We start from the raw sequence: 15218 nt of genomic DNA, 5'->3' as shown, positions 1-15218 counted from the left end.
GCTACGGCGGCCGGCGCGGCCAAAAGTGCCCGTCGCTCGCGCCTGCGCAGACGCCGGGGCGGCCAGGGCGCCTGCGCGGGGCCCGCCGCCCTCCGCCGAAGCGCCGGCAGTTCGCCATGATCTCCGAAGGTGAGCACCCCCGGGCGTTGCGGCCAGGGAAGCCCCGCAGCGAGGGTGGGCAGGGGCCTGCGGCGGGGAGAGCGGACCCAGCCCTGGGCCCCGGGAGGCTCCGAGAGGCGCCTGGAGGGGCCCCGGGCCGCGGAGGCAAGCCCTGAGTGCAAATCCTGCCTCTTGAGGTTCGCCTACCCAGGGGCCCTTGAGCCAGGCCTTTCATTGCTGGGCCGCAGTTTCCCTCTCTCGAAGGTGAGGGCTTCGAAGCCTGCATCGGACCCTTCCTAAGCCCCCTACCCTCTCGGAGCCTCAGTTTCTTCCTTTGAACCGGGGCTCCCCCGCCCCCCCATTCCTCCTGCCCGGGGACCCCCTTGGTCAGCCAGGCTGAGGAGCTGGAGGACCCCCCTCTGCGAGACGTGCCATAGGCGCATACAGTAGAGATCCCGGATGACAAAGAAAACCGACCCCACTGAAATACAGTGATCACAATGCTTTTGTAAATCAAGTTCAAGACCCTTTGACCCAAAGGACCCCCTGGACCAGCTGCCCGCAGAGGCCGGCCCATCCCTGAGTGATGTCAGGGCCTTGGACCTCCTCTCATCTCCCAAAGGAGGAGGCTGGTACTTCCCATCCCCCCACCGTGTGTCAGCTACACATCTGCATGTGTTGCGTCAGTTACACACCTACACGTATGTGTCGGTTGCACATCTACACAGATGTGTCAGTTACACATCTACATGCGTTACAGTCTACATGTGGGTATGTGTTGTGTTTTGTGGGGGGTTCTTTTTTTGTGACAGGGACCCCTTTGGCATTTTGATGAACCTGCAGGCCCCACCTCAATCATGCTTTAAGAAATTGATAATTGAAGGAAATGCCAGATATGTACACATATACATATATCTATGTGGCATTTCCTTCAATATATATTCGCATATGTGTAAATATCTGCACATACACAAGCACGTGTGTGTGTGTGTGTGTGTGTATCACATAGAGGGCCGGCAGAAGAAGGAAGTTACCGGAGGGCGCATTTGAGGTTCAGATTTCCTGCTGTCCAAAGATAAGATCCTTTCCTTGACCTCTGGGGGAGGATCGCATCCGCTGGACAAACAGCTTCAGAACGAACGCCTTTGAAGGTTTGAGGAAAACAGTAATTGCCATGGAGAATGATTAAGGCCATTCAGAGCCTACTTCTGGGATTCCTTTTTGTAGCAGGGATCTCTGTGATAGTTTGGTGAAGCCTGGGGACTCCACCTCAGTCATAACTTTTAAAATAAAGTCCATAATTGAAGTAAATCTTAAATTTCAATTTAAGCTTAGTGACTATGAAGGTGTCATTTTTTGGCCCATCCAAGTTCAAAGACCACCCAGAAAGATTGTCAAGTAGCAGTGAGGAATAAAAAAGATTAAAAATATAAAAATAAAATAAACTTTAAAAAATGAGGGTTCTATGGGAATGATGCACCCAAATTTATAGTGGATAGAAATGAGCTCAGGTGGGTGATTTTTACCAGGAGCCAGTTTCTAGGGAGGAGAAAAATGTGTCATTGGGAATTTCCCAGGTTGGTAATTAGGAGAAAGGAGGCTTTTCGAATGGGAGCTAGTGGATTGTTTAAAAGGCAAGCTCAGTTTGAGGCTAGGTATGGGGATAAGTGAAGCCCAGTTGAAAGATGGGGAAGAAGATAAAAATAAGCATTATGCACTTACTGGACATACTATATTCCTGTTATTCTACAAATATTATTTCACTGGATTCTCATACAGCCACCTTGAGAGGTGGCTGCTTTTATGATCTACATTTTGACATTGGCACCATTGGCAGATAAGTGACTTGCCCAGAATCACCCAGTTAATAATTTCTGAGACTAGGTTTGAATTCCCATCTTCCTGCTACAGGTTCTATCTATTGTGGGGAAAAAGCCAGTCTCCCACTGCCTCCTGGGCCATCTCCAGTCATCCTGATCCTATCTGGCCACTGGAACCAGATGACTCTGGATGAGAAAGTGAGACTGCGGACTTAGCACAGCCCCCCTGCCCCCCCATTCACATGCGTGTCATGATATCACCTCCCTTATGTCATGGATACCCAGCGGCAACAACTATCTTGTTTGTACCTACTTGTTTGTGGATTATCTTTACTTAAGACTGGGAGCTCCTAGAGGGCAGGGACTGTTCTTTTGTTTGTTTTGTTTTATATCCTCAAATGTTTGAACAGTGTGGGACATATACCCCTTTAATAATGCTTATTGACAGGGCAGCTAGGTGGCGCAGTGGATAAGGGACCAGCCCTGGAGTCAGGAGTACCTGGGTTCAAATCCAACCTCAGACACTTAATAATTACCTAGCTGTGTGGCCTTGGGCAAGCCACTTAACCCCATTTGCCTTGCAAAAAAACCTTAAAAAAAATAGTGCTTATTGACTCTGTGTGTTGGAATAATGATATCTAAGATCTTTTCCAGCATTGGATCTAGGTAGAATGATGATGGATGGATGGATTGACAAAAAAGCCTTCCTTAAACATTTACCATGTCCAGACATTAAGGATAAAAAGATAAGCAAAGAGGAGAGTCGTGAAACTGGATAGTTCAGGACCTGGAGTCAGGAAGCTCAAATACCTCCTCTGCTACTTAGTAGCCATGTGACCCTGACACCTTCCCTCTTAGTCTCATGTTCCTCATCTGCAAAATGGGAGTGATAATAGCACTGATTTCCCAGGTTATTGTGAGAAATACTAGTAGCAACAGATAGTAAGACACTTCAATGACCCAGTGGATAGAGCCCCAGACTGGAGTCCTATTATGTCCAGATCAGGCCTCAGATGCTTTCTACCTCTGTGAACTTGGGCAAGTTCTGGAGTCTCAGTACCTGAGTTCATATCCCACCTCTGAAACATGACTGGTGACCTTCTGCAAGTGAGCAGAACCCACCTCTGGTTCTCAGTTAATACACTGATAAAGCAAAGGGAAAGAGAATGAGTTAGATAACTTTTAGGATCTGTTCCAGCCCAAGATCTTTTAGGTATTGATGAGAGGGGGAAGGTGGTGCCTCTGTCTCACATCTGAGAAAGACCTGAGGGTCTTATCTCAGTTGGTGTTTGTTACTTTTTTATTTTTTGGTTTGTTGGGGTTTTTTTTTTTGCAAGGCAATAGGGTCAAGTGACTTGTCCAAGGTCACACAGCTGGGTAATTATTAAGTGTCTGAGATCAAATTTGAACTCAGATCCTCCTGATTCCAGGGCTAGTGCTTCATTCACTGTGCCATTCAGCTACCCTGGTGTTCATTACTTTGGAAGATCTAGGCCATTGTGTGTTGAATGGAGACAATTACTGAATTTAAATGGAAGTTAAGACTCAGCAATCAGGTCACATCTGGAACTCTGAGGGCCAGTTTACAAAGGATCTCGGAGGTGGCTGCTCCTGCCTCTGGACTTCTCTTTCAAGTGGCAGCTGCTTTGAGGCCTGTGAGGCAGCTTCTCTGGGCAGCTTCCCCTGCTCACGTGATTTGCCTACACATGCCAAGTATTCAAGACTTGCTTTGATTCCTAGCCCAGCACCCCCGGCATGATTCCATCTTGGCTGCTCTATAAAATACTCCGGGCCATGCAAAGGTCAATAATTTCTCTATTCAGATCCAACCTATATCAAGTTGCTTGCTGTCTAGGGAGCAGAGATAAGATAGAGAGAGGGAGAGAGTTTGGTACTCAAAATGATAAAAACTGAACTTGGCAAAACATATTTAAAAAGGAGGATCAATAGTTCTTACCCTCGAGAAATTTGCATTCTACTGTGAAGAATGTAACATAAGATGTTTTGCTTCACTTCACCATAATATATATATAATGAGTATTATGTTGCTTTCAATGGGTTGGAGAGATTGGAGGGAAAGAGAATTTAGATCAAAATCAAAATTTGGATTAAAATTTTTAAAAATAAATGTAAAGGGGCGGCTAGGTGATGCAGTGGATAGAACACTGGCCCTGGAGTCAGGAGTACCTGAATTCAAATCTGGCCTTAATAATTTACCTAGCTGTGTGGCCTTGGGCAAGTCACTTAACCCCATTGTCTTGCAAAAAAATAAACCTAATAAAAAATAAATGTTAAAGAATAAGATAATATAGGCCAGCTAGTTTGTTTGGTGGCCAGTGAGTGTGTACAGAGCTCTAGGAATCTTTGAGGACAATGAGAATGCTCTTTTCCCCTCTTGTCCTCAGTTTCCCCATTTGTAAAATGAAATGCTTGGATTAGGTGTGGAGATCTGTAGGAGACTCTAGAGATAAAGTTCCTGTGGATGACCTTCCACCTTCCTCTGCAGGCTGTTGAATGCTCCTCTCCCTAATCTCGGCCTTGTAGAATTCTGCATGTACTTCAGGGGCCAGTTTGGAGCCGCCATCACTAGGAGGGCTTTCTTCATCTCCCTATTTGTTAGTTCTCTTATTGCTTCTAATCTATGCCTTGTCCATTTGTGTGATTTTCTCCCAGGAGATTGTAAACAGCTTTATTGCTTCCTTCTGTCCTTGTCTTCCCCAGGGCCTTTCATAGGTGCCTACACATGGATATAGTCTGAAGTTAAGGCCTTTGATTGACTCCTAATTAAGCCTGGTTGTTACCTGATACCCAACTCTGCTTCCTTAATCTCTTTCTCACTGATATCAGGGTTTCTATCTGAAATGATTTATTTTAGAGATGATCCAAAACATTGCCCTGTCTGCTATCCTCTTAAATCCTAAAGGTTACTTGGGTAAATTGCTAACACTTTAGGATTTAAGAGGATAGTAGAATGAAAAAAGATTTAGGATAATAAAGTTTTCCCAGTTTCTAACCTTCATGATGGAAACAGTTCCAGGAATCAGAGTACATTGGATGGTTTGGGTGGACAAAGAGAAGAAATGGTATTTTCTATAGTCTGACCTCATCCTGTTCTTTGGAAGAACTTGATCCTTTCCTCTGTATAGACCTCTTAAAACATCTCTGCAAAACAATAGACATTTGAAAGTGGATTGGTTGTAAATGAGTTTGGACTATTTGTGTAATAAAAATTTTAACTGTTTTTTGAATTAGAGTGTTACTAATCTTTCTCTGCTTTCTTGTGATTTCAGATGATGAATTGAACCTTCTTGTTATCATAGTTGATACAAACCCAATTTGGTGGGGAAAGCAAGCTTTGAAAGAATCTCAGGTAAAGCTCATCAGACTGAGCATTCCTTTAAAAAATTTTAATATTGGGGCAGCTAGGTGGCACTGTGGATACAGTACCTGTCCTGGAGTCAGGAGGACCTGAGTTCAAATGTGGCCTCAGACACTTAATAATTATCTAGCAGTGTGATCTTGGGCAAGCCACTTAACCCCATTGCCTTGCAAAAACAAAATTTTTTAGTACTAATTGAATTGAATATCTAAGTAGCTATTTTGTAATTAGATAGGACTTTTGACTCCTAAAATGTCATTTCACTTAATATCAAGTGGATATTTACACTATTTTAAGTGTTCTTATGGGAAGAGTTACCAAATTCAAATTGTGAATGTTATAATTTATAATTAAAGTCAGTTAGTTAGCAAGCATATAATACAACATCCACAAGTAACTTAAACTGTAAACAACCAAGGTATGCTGTATTTGTATACATAGTACTATACACTTTTTGGGAAGCTAGTGTTTATTCAGTGTAATGAGTAGAAATTGTCATATATAACAAAAAGAAGAAAAAATATAATTTTGGGGATTTTTCAAATACTTTTACTTGAGTCCTCTTGTTAAATCTTATGTATAAAACCCTCCCTGTATACAAGTTTTAATACTAAATATCTTCCTCATATATTTAATTATAGATTTTATTATATTTAGTTATAGATTTTGGATAGAATTTCTTTGAATTGTACTTTTGGGATTTGGACCCATCATCCTTCCTAATTTCTTCCTTTTCAACAGTTCACATTATCAAAATGCATAGATGCTGTTATGGTGATGGGAAATTCTCACTTATTTATGAATCGTTCCAACAACCTTGCTGTGATAGCAAGTCATATTCAAGAGAGGTATGATAATTGTGATTAGTACTTTAATGTTTCTGAATATATTTTATTCTTGTGTGCTTTCTAAACAAATATCCTTTTTTTCTTCTTCTTTCATTTTTTCCAATTACATGCAAAGATAGTTTTCAACATTCATCCTTTTGCAAGCTTTTGAGTTCCACATTTTTCCACCACCCTCCCTTCCCTCACCTCTCCCCATGGCAGTGAGTAATCTGATATAGGTTGTATGTGTACAATCCTGTTTAACATATTTCCAGATTAGTCATGTTGTGAAAGAAGGGGAGAAAAACTGGGAGAAAGAAAGAAAAACGTAAAAGAAGTTAAACAAATTTCCTTTTGCTATTATCTATCTGGTGCATGAAAAGATGCCCTCCATCAATGAATAATAGCTTCAATATTAATAGGAAAAAAATTAGGTGATACCAACTAATTAAAATAGCATCTGTTTTTCAGCTTATTATTTGTTCTTTTCCCATTCCATTTTTAAGCTCAAGCCATTGTAAGTAAAATGCCTTGTAAACCTTTCAGAATTAAAGAAATGACAGACATCATCATTGTCATATCATCAAGAGCCCACTATGAATAGACCAGTGACTAGGTGGTGGGGCCCTGGGCAAGTTGCTTAATGATTCAGTACTTAAGTTAAAGAATAATTGGTGATTTGAATTGAAAGAGGGAATTGCTTCATTGTGTGTCCTCTAAGCTAATGGAATCACAGGTCAGAACCCCACTTTCCACAAAATAGGTGATATATACCACTCTCCTGTGCTTCATAAGAATAAAAGGCTACCTGTACCCCAGTTAATCTTCCTATCATTCCTCTAGAAGAATCCTATTTTCAAAGTTCTCTTCATTTAATGAAATATTTTATAATTTGAATTCTTTTTTGTTCAAAATGTCTTGACTTTTAGTTTAGAATTTAAAATGAAAGATTTTAATACATTTAGTTGTTTGTTTATTTGTTTTTCTTTGTGTTTTTTTTTTTTCCAAGTCGATTTTTGTATCCTGGAAAGAATTGGAAATTTGGAGACTTATTTGGTGATCCTGGTAACAGCTCTACTGAATATAATCCTTCAGGTAGTAAGGATGGAAAATATGAGTTACTAACTGCAGCAAATGACGCAATTACTGAAGAGATTAAAGATCTCATGACCAAAAGTAAGTGGAGGTGAGGGGCTTGGTTTTTTTGGTTTTGTTTTTGAGAATAAGAGTATTATATAAAGGAATCTAGAAACCTTGTGGGGAATTAGTTCTTGAATTTTGTAGTACTTTCTACTTTGGTAATCTTTTAAGAATAACTTATTAAAATTTTTTATTAGGCACCTTTATGTTGCTTGGTCCTTTGGGCTTTAAACTAATTAAAGGAACTCAAGGAGAGACAGCACGTAATAAAATCTTGAAAGAGGACAAGACAGCAGCATCCTAGTGTTCACACTTTAGTTTCTGCCTAAATTCTTGTGGATGAAAGCTGTTTTCAAAGAGCCATTTGCTTGAATTTATTAACTCTGTCTTACATGACTCCTGTGTGCAAAGTATTATGCCCTGAGGAATGCAGAGCAGGCCCTAGCTTCCAGGAGAGTGATGAGGATAAGATTAAAAAAAAACAAAACCACCCAGAACAGTCTCCCACAGAAATCTTCCAGGCCAACTCCACCAAACTGAGTGCCAGATGAGTCATATTTCAGTTGTGATTGTGGCTATTGAGATTGGGATTACTGTAGACCCTAAGATCTTTTGCAGATGAACCAAAGGGATAGTCAGGCCTTTTCCAGTTTGAACCTGTTGAATTGTTTTGAACATGTGTAAGATTTTTACATGTACCTAACAAATTTTATCTTTTTAGATTCATCCCAAAGTTTTAGGTTGGCAAGAACTTTTTGAATCCTAATTATCTAATCTCATCTGTTAATTATCTCTCCCATCTTTGTGTCATATGCAAATTTACAAACATTTGCAAGTATGATCATAATGCCATTCAGATTTTCATCTGAATCATAAAAACATACTAAACTATACTATTGTATTTTTCTTATAAAAAATTAAAGGGTTTTTTGATGATTTTTTTTTTTTTGCAAGGCGGTAGGCTTAAGTGGCTTGCCCAAGTCCACATAGCTGGTAATTATTAAGTGTCTGAGGTTGGATTTGAACTCAGGTACTCCTGACTCCAGGGCCGGTGTTCTATCCACTGTGCCACCTGGCTGCCCCAAAAATTAAAGTTTTGATTGTTGGATTTTGTCTTTAGCAAAGAATGCTTGTTTTCAAAATTTAAGTGTGTAATATGTATTACGTATTTAAACTCAAGAAAGAACAGAAAAAATGACTTCTTATAAAAATGTTTATTTGCAGGTGACATGGAAGGGCAGCGTACAGAAACATTGTTGGCAGGATCTCTTGCAAAAGCACTTTGTTGTATCCTTTATTAGAATTCTTGACTCTTTCCTGTGATTAAAAGTACTTTAAATTGTAATTTTTAGATGACTTTAGTTGTCTACAGTAATGGTGGCATGATCCCTAAATGGTGGATAATGGAAACATTAGTCATTCTAGATCAAAGGCTCCTTTAGTTCTAAATGTGTTTTAATCTAAAAGGTTCTCTGTTGGACTTTAGGAAAAATACATAGGCACCTATGGGAAATTGTTTGATTTTTGTTTTGAATCAACAAGCTCCTCCTATTCAATGCTTACTATGGTGATTGCTATGCCTTCTTCTGAGGATTCAGATTTCAGAAATTTAGGACCTTTGGAAATAATCATAGTTCATTTGAAAAATATTTTCCTTTTCAGAGAGAGAAGTATTTGGTAGTGTTACAAATCCTCGTTGATTACACAGAATTTGTTATTTTGGTTTTAGAGACTGCTAAGCAGTTTGGAGGGTTTTTAAGCAGTTGATGTGTAGTGGGCTTATTTAAATGATTTTGAATGTTTCCATAACTATGTACTGTGAATTATTATGGAATTAAATGGACTTTTTTTATTCCTTAATTCTAAAAAAATTAAGATATTCACAGAATGAGCAAGGAAGTAAAAGGTATCAGCCTTTGTTTTTCTCTTAGTGAATACTGTCATTTATTTTATTGGCTGTATCATCTCATTTCCATGTGGGGAGGATGAGCTTACAGAAATCAGTGTGAGCTGAAAATGATATTATTATAAGACTGAATTAGAGTTAAATTTGTTTTTATTGCTTATCTTTTGTAGATAACCAAGAAATGAAGTCGAGAATATTGGTAAGAATTTCCAGAGATAATTGTACTTATTAGGTGATTTTTAAATATATACAATTTTAATATGGATTGACTTTATTTTTAAGGTCATTAAGGCTGCAGAAGACAGTGCATTGCAATATATGAACTTCATGAATGTCATCTTTGCAGCACAGAAACAGGTCTGTATTTTTAATTAGAGAATGTGAAATGCTGTGATGAAAGAATGAATGCCCTACTTTAATTAGGGATACTTCCTTGGAGAGACAGGCTTAGGAGTTCAAGATGCTGTTCTTCAAGGCATTTGCTGGACTGGTGACTTCATTTATCCCATTTTCTCCAGTGGTAGATAGGGACTACTCATCGTTTTTTTAGTTCAATAGAGATCATTGGAAGCCTAAGCTTTTCATTTTGAAAATATGATTACATTCCAATCCTAAATCTTTGAAACAGGGGGAATTTCACTGCTAGTCTGCCTTTCCACAAATTATTTATACAACATTTTTCTTTTTATTGTCTAAAACTATATTTGCTTAATTTATATGAGTTTCCTTTTTACTGCATATTTTTTTCTTGGGATGTTATTATAGCTACTTGGATAATTTTTACTTCCAATCTCATATAATTTAAAATTTTTGGTTTCAGAATATTGTTATTGATGCTTGTGTCTTAGATACTGATTCAGGACTCCTCCAACAGGTATGTTTCTTTCTTACTTTTTTTTTGTATCTTAATTAAACACAAATTGTATGCAAAATATCTTGCAGATGGTAAGAGACAAAAATAAAATATACAAGAATAAAACACACACACATGTGGCATCTGCCCTTGAGGAATAGAGAAAACTTGTAAAAAAAATAGCTAATAGACATTACAAAATGATTCATCATGAGTTACTACACAAATTATGACAATTTGTAAGAGGAAGGAAGGAATTGGAATTGAAAATAGGTCCTTCCATCAGCAGATGGAGAGAGGGAGTGGGGCATGCTAGGGAGTCCTGTGATCAGTATTCAGTGAATGTAGGATTTGTTTTGGAGACAGTGAGTAGTAATTCAGTTTGAGGAGATTTGGGGAGGAGTTGTATGAAATAAGGTTGGAAAGGCACATTGTTTGAGCATTTGGAAAAGAGGAATTGGTTCAGTTAATGTTTAGATGATCTTGATTCTTAACAACAATGTTAACTTAAGTTTATAAAGCACCCACAACTGAGTTAGAAGGCAAAGCCAGCTGTGGGTAGGGTTAGAGTTGTGAAGAATAAAAGAGTTAAGAATAAAAACGTTTTGAAAACTATCAGAGAAACTCAGTAAAAATGAAGGAAAAATGAATGTCAGTATGGGCTATAGGAAGTTAAATAGCTAGAATTTGGTGGGGTTTGTTTTTTTCTTTTTTTAGGTTTTGCAAGGGGTTAAGTGGCTTGTCCAAGACCACACAGCTAGGTAATTATTAAGTGTCTGAGGCTGGATTTGAGCTCAGGTACTCCTGGCTCCAGGGCCAGTGCTTTATTCACTGTGCCACCTAGCCACCTCTAGAATATGGTGTTTTTAAAAGGATAGATTACAGTTTTAATGTTCAATATTTTTATGTAGGTTCTTAGAATACCAGGCACAATTTTTCAGGAAATAAAACTTTCTGTAGAGGTTCTATGATATTCAGAAGAGAGAGAGAGAGAGGCAGTGTTGGAAGTCATGGGTTCAAATCTAATCCCTGATATGTTTCACTTGTGAGACAGTACCTCAGTACCCAGGCAGCTCTCCGAGTTAAAGTGATCTCACATTACCATTTATTCTTTAGCCATTCCAAGCTGGCTGTCCTGGAAGTATCTCATACTTGATGTGTTCAAAACTACCTCATTTCTAAATGTCGTTATTTCTAGTGAAGTTACCATGATTCTTCCAGGTCTCTCAGGTTCATAATCTTGACTTTATCCTCTATTATCTCATATATCCAATTGCCAAATCTTGCCATTCCCCCCCCCCAATCTCTATCACATATGCTTCTTTTTTAATATAAATATTTTGTTTTCTAATTATATACAAGAGTAGTCTCTATCATTTTTTGTAGTGTTTTGAATTTTACAATTTTTCCCCCAACCTCCCTTCCTCCCCCCCGAAGGCTGCTTGATAATCTTTACACATTGTTTCCATGCTAAGCATTGATCAAAATTCAATGTGTTCAGAGAAAAATCATATCCTTGAGGAAAAAATAAAATATAAGAGATAACAAAATTTTGTAGTACATAAGACAACTTTTTTTTTTAAATTGAAGGTAGTAGTCTTTGGTCTTTGTTTAAACTCCACAGTTCTTTCTCTGGATACATATGGTATTTTCCATTGCTGATACCCTAAAATTATCCCTGATTATTGCACTGATGAAATGAGCAAGTCCATTAAGATTGATCATCACCCCCATCTTGCTGTTAGGGTGTACAATGTTATTCTGGTTCTACTCATCTTACTCAGCCTCAGTTCATGCAAACCCTTCCAGGCTTCCCTGAATTCCCATCCCTCCTGGTTTCTAATTGAACAATAGTGTTCCATCACATACATATGCCATAATTTGTCAGGCCATTCTCCAATTGAAGGACATTCACTTGTTTCCAATTCTTTGTCACTACATACAGAGCTGCTATAAATATTTTTGTACAAGTGATGCTTTTACTCTTTTTCATGATCTTTTCAGGATATAGACCCAGTAGTGGTATTTCTGAATCAAAGGGTATCATATTTGCTTCTGTCTCACTATCTGTTCAGATACCACCTTAATTCAAGCCCTTATCATCTGGTTAAGATTACTGAAGTAGCCTCCTGTTTTTCTCTCTACTTTTTAAATTTTTTAGAATTTATTTTCATTTGTTTTTCCTTCCAAACCCTTCTTAATTAGCTGACAGTGCCTCAAATCTACCTTCAACACCTTTTTTCTGAAAATCACAGAAAAGGACCCTGATAAAAACAGTTCTTTGTTGTTGTTTAGTAATTTCAGTCATCTCTGATTCTTTATGACCCCATTTTTTTTTTTCGTTTTTTTTCAAGGCAAATGAGGTTAAGTGGCTTGCCCCAGGCCACACAGCTAGGTAATTATTAAGTGTCTGAGGCCGGATTTGAACCCAGGTACTCCTGACTCCAGGGCCGGTGCTCTATCCACTGCGCCACCTAGCTACCCCTATGACCCCAGTTCTTAGCAAAAAATACTGCCATTTCCTTTTCCAGTTTATTTTACTGATGACAAAGTGAGACATAATGGGTTCAGGGACTTGCCCAGGGTCACACAACTATTAAGTATCTGGAGTCAAACTTAGGTCTTTGCTCCAGGCCCAACACTTTTCCCATTGAGCCATATAGCTGCTGTTCTTTAGTTTGTACCAAAACATTCAATTCTCTTCCTGGAAGCTTGAAGGCCTTTTTGTGTGAAGTCTGCTTCAACTTGTTTTCTAAAATTTTGATTACCTCATTTAGTAGCAGAATTGGTAACTAAAAGTATCTGAGAGGGGCGGCTAGGTGGCGCAGTGGATAGAGCAATGGCCCTGGAGTCAGGAGTACCTGGGTTCAAATCCGGCCTCAGACACTTAATAATTACCTAGCTGTGTGGCCTGGGGCAAGCCACTTAACCCCATTTGCCTTACAAAAATCTGAAAAAAAAAGTATCTGAGACTCACTGTAATAAAAACTAATTCCCACTTAATTTTCAGTCTCACATTCACTCTCACATTCATTGTTCAGAGTTATATTGTTGTGAAAAAAGTATAGTAATGATAATTTATGTCCACTGTGTATATTCATTTACAGGCTTGTGACATTACAGGGGGCATATACTTGAAGGTTCCCCAGATGCCATCTCTTCTTCAATATTTATTGGTAAGAAAACATTTATAAGGAATCTTTTAAATAAGATGTGCAGTTTCATATCTCTTTTGAAACATTTTTCTGAGACCCTACAGATATTGTTAAGAAATGCTCAGGAACTGAGTATTGCAAAAACATAACAAATTAACTAATGATTCCTATATTGAAATACCCAAAATATTTTTAATACTTGGGATCTTTTTTAATGTTGCATATCTATCCAACACCTCAGCATATGTTCTCTGCTTTTGGTCAGCTTCCTGGGGCAAAGCCTTTTCAAAGTTAACACTCATCTCCTTTGAGGAGAGCCCCTATGTATACTCCTGCCTATTCTTGAAGCCTTTTCAGCTGGGTGGTAGGACCTCTGGGACCTTACTTTCAAGAACCAAGTATTGGCCCTGTGCCATAGCAAGGAATTAAACTAGGACCTGAGTGAAAGAACAAGACCATTATACTAATAAAACATATTACAAACACCAACTCAAGTATGATTGTCAATTTTCCTTTTCCCAAACAAGCAAAAAAAGAAATAAAAGATTTTGTTCAGTTTAGTATTAAATGGAGGACCACATTTATAACAGTTATATTTCAAAGGAAATGAAGAATTTATTTCTGTGTTAATATTTGGTATTTCTATTTCATTCCCTAGTAAATCTTTTTCTGGTATTAATAAGAATTCTTTTATTTTTGTAAACAGTGGGTATTTCTTCCTGATCAAGACCAAAGGACTCAGTTAAACCTCCCACCTCCTATTCATGTTGACTACAGAGCTGCTTGCTTCTGCCATAGAAATCTCATTGAAATTGGTTATGTCTGCTCTGTATGTTTGTCAAGTAAGTTTATATAGCTAATTATTTTAACTGTTTGATGGTGAGAAAATTTTAATTATCCTCATCTGAAATCTTCCTGTTCTTTTCATTTGCAGTTTTCTGCAATTTCAGCCCCATTTGCACCACATGCGAGTAAGTATCTGTAACATGTGAGTGGCACACATATTAGAGATATAACTTATTAAAAATGTTTTCCTTATTGTGTCATTTCAGGACAGCTTTTAAGATTTCACTACCTCCTGTTCTGAAAGCCAAGAAGAAGAAATTAAAAGTATCTTCCTAGTGATCAAAAATTCCCCCGAAACTTAACCCTCTTTTCTCTAACCTCTTTCCTACAGTAAGATTTTATCTTATGATGATCTTTATCTTGATGAGAAATCTATACCGAATATATTGTTAAAAGAAATGATAATTGCTTAGACATAGCTATATTTTATGTGGCTAGTCTCTTAAGAACGGTTTTTCAAGGACAAATTCCTCCTATGTCTCCAGTGGGGAGAGAACCGATGGGGGGAGGTGCTGCTCCTGGGTAATGTGAGGAGGACACTTAGCTCACCTCTGAATTGTTATTTTCATCTAAGTTCAATAAGTTTTAAGCTGTTTACAGTATCCATGGGTGCTATGTATAATCGTTTCTAGGGTAATCATTTATTAAAGTAACCACTGTGTTCATTACTAATGTTAGCACATGAATGTTTTATTCAAGTCTAGTTCTCTTGTGAAATGCAGAATATATGAATTCTTTTTTAACTCATCCCCAGTGCTTGTGACTTTAATCAAGACAGAGCTGCTTCCTTAAGTAGCCAGCTATTGTCTTTTACATTACCCCAGAAATGGAAACAAAATTCTCTTCATAAAATTCTCCCTCTCAGACATAAGCAAATATTCAGTCCTTAATCTTTAAGAAGTCTTTACTAACTATAGCTTTATCCAAATAATAATCACTGAGTGATTATAGAGCCTTTATTTTTTAATAAATTAGGCAAGTGAATTCTTTGTGGCAAATGCCTAAATATTCTCTTTTAAATGAAGTTGCCTGAGAATGGCCTTGATAGAAGCTAACGTGGATACATTCAAGGACATTTTCTTGTCACAGGAGTTTCCTCTTGACCTGACTCCCCATTTTAATAATTTACTAGAAAATCTCTGAAAGTCTTTACATTCCTTAATAGTTTTTCTTAAATTCAAAAGAAAACTATT

At 38.1% G+C, this 15218-nt stretch overlaps 1 protein-coding gene across 2 annotated transcripts; it reads left to right on the top strand.

Annotated features, from left to right (window-relative positions):
* Positions 1 to 24: 24 nt before the first annotated feature.
* GTF2H3 (general transcription factor IIH subunit 3) lies at positions 25 to 14697 on the top strand. 2 transcript variants are annotated; one of them, XM_074205428.1, is made up of 13 exons: positions 25 to 129; positions 5210 to 5289; positions 6040 to 6146; positions 7135 to 7301; positions 8490 to 8552; positions 9142 to 9171; positions 9342 to 9370; positions 9454 to 9528; positions 9992 to 10045; positions 13132 to 13200; positions 13886 to 14021; positions 14114 to 14150; positions 14232 to 14697. In XM_074205428.1, exons 1-13 carry the CDS (start codon positions 117 to 119, stop codon positions 14299 to 14301), a joined length of 930 nt encoding a protein of 309 aa, XP_074061529.1. In that variant the 5' UTR covers positions 25 to 116; the 3' UTR covers positions 14302 to 14697. The 2 variants fall into 2 exon arrangements, with proteins under 2 accessions (XP_074061529.1, XP_074061530.1); XM_074205429.1 differs by lacking the exon at positions 25 to 129 and adding an exon at positions 226 to 363.
* Positions 14698 to 15218: the final 521 nt, after the last annotated feature.

This window comes from Macrotis lagotis, chromosome X, assembly GCF_037893015.1.
Source record: "Macrotis lagotis isolate mMagLag1 chromosome X, bilby.v1.9.chrom.fasta, whole genome shotgun sequence".
Lineage (NCBI taxonomy): Eukaryota > Metazoa > Chordata > Mammalia > Peramelemorphia > Peramelidae > Macrotis > Macrotis lagotis.
The sequence above is the reverse complement of the archived record's forward strand: the minus strand, read 5'-3'. Positions and strand labels throughout refer to the sequence as shown.

Coding starts and splice junctions, on each gene's coding strand:
- GTF2H3 (XM_074205428.1), top strand. Junction 5,290..6,039: donor AAGCTTTGAAAGAATCTCAG/GTAAAGCTCATC, acceptor CCTTTTCAACAG/TTCACATTATCAAAATGCAT. Junction 8,553..9,141: donor TCTTGCAAAAGCACTTTGTT/GTATCCTTTATT, acceptor AAAAAAATTAAG/ATATTCACAGAATGAGCAAG.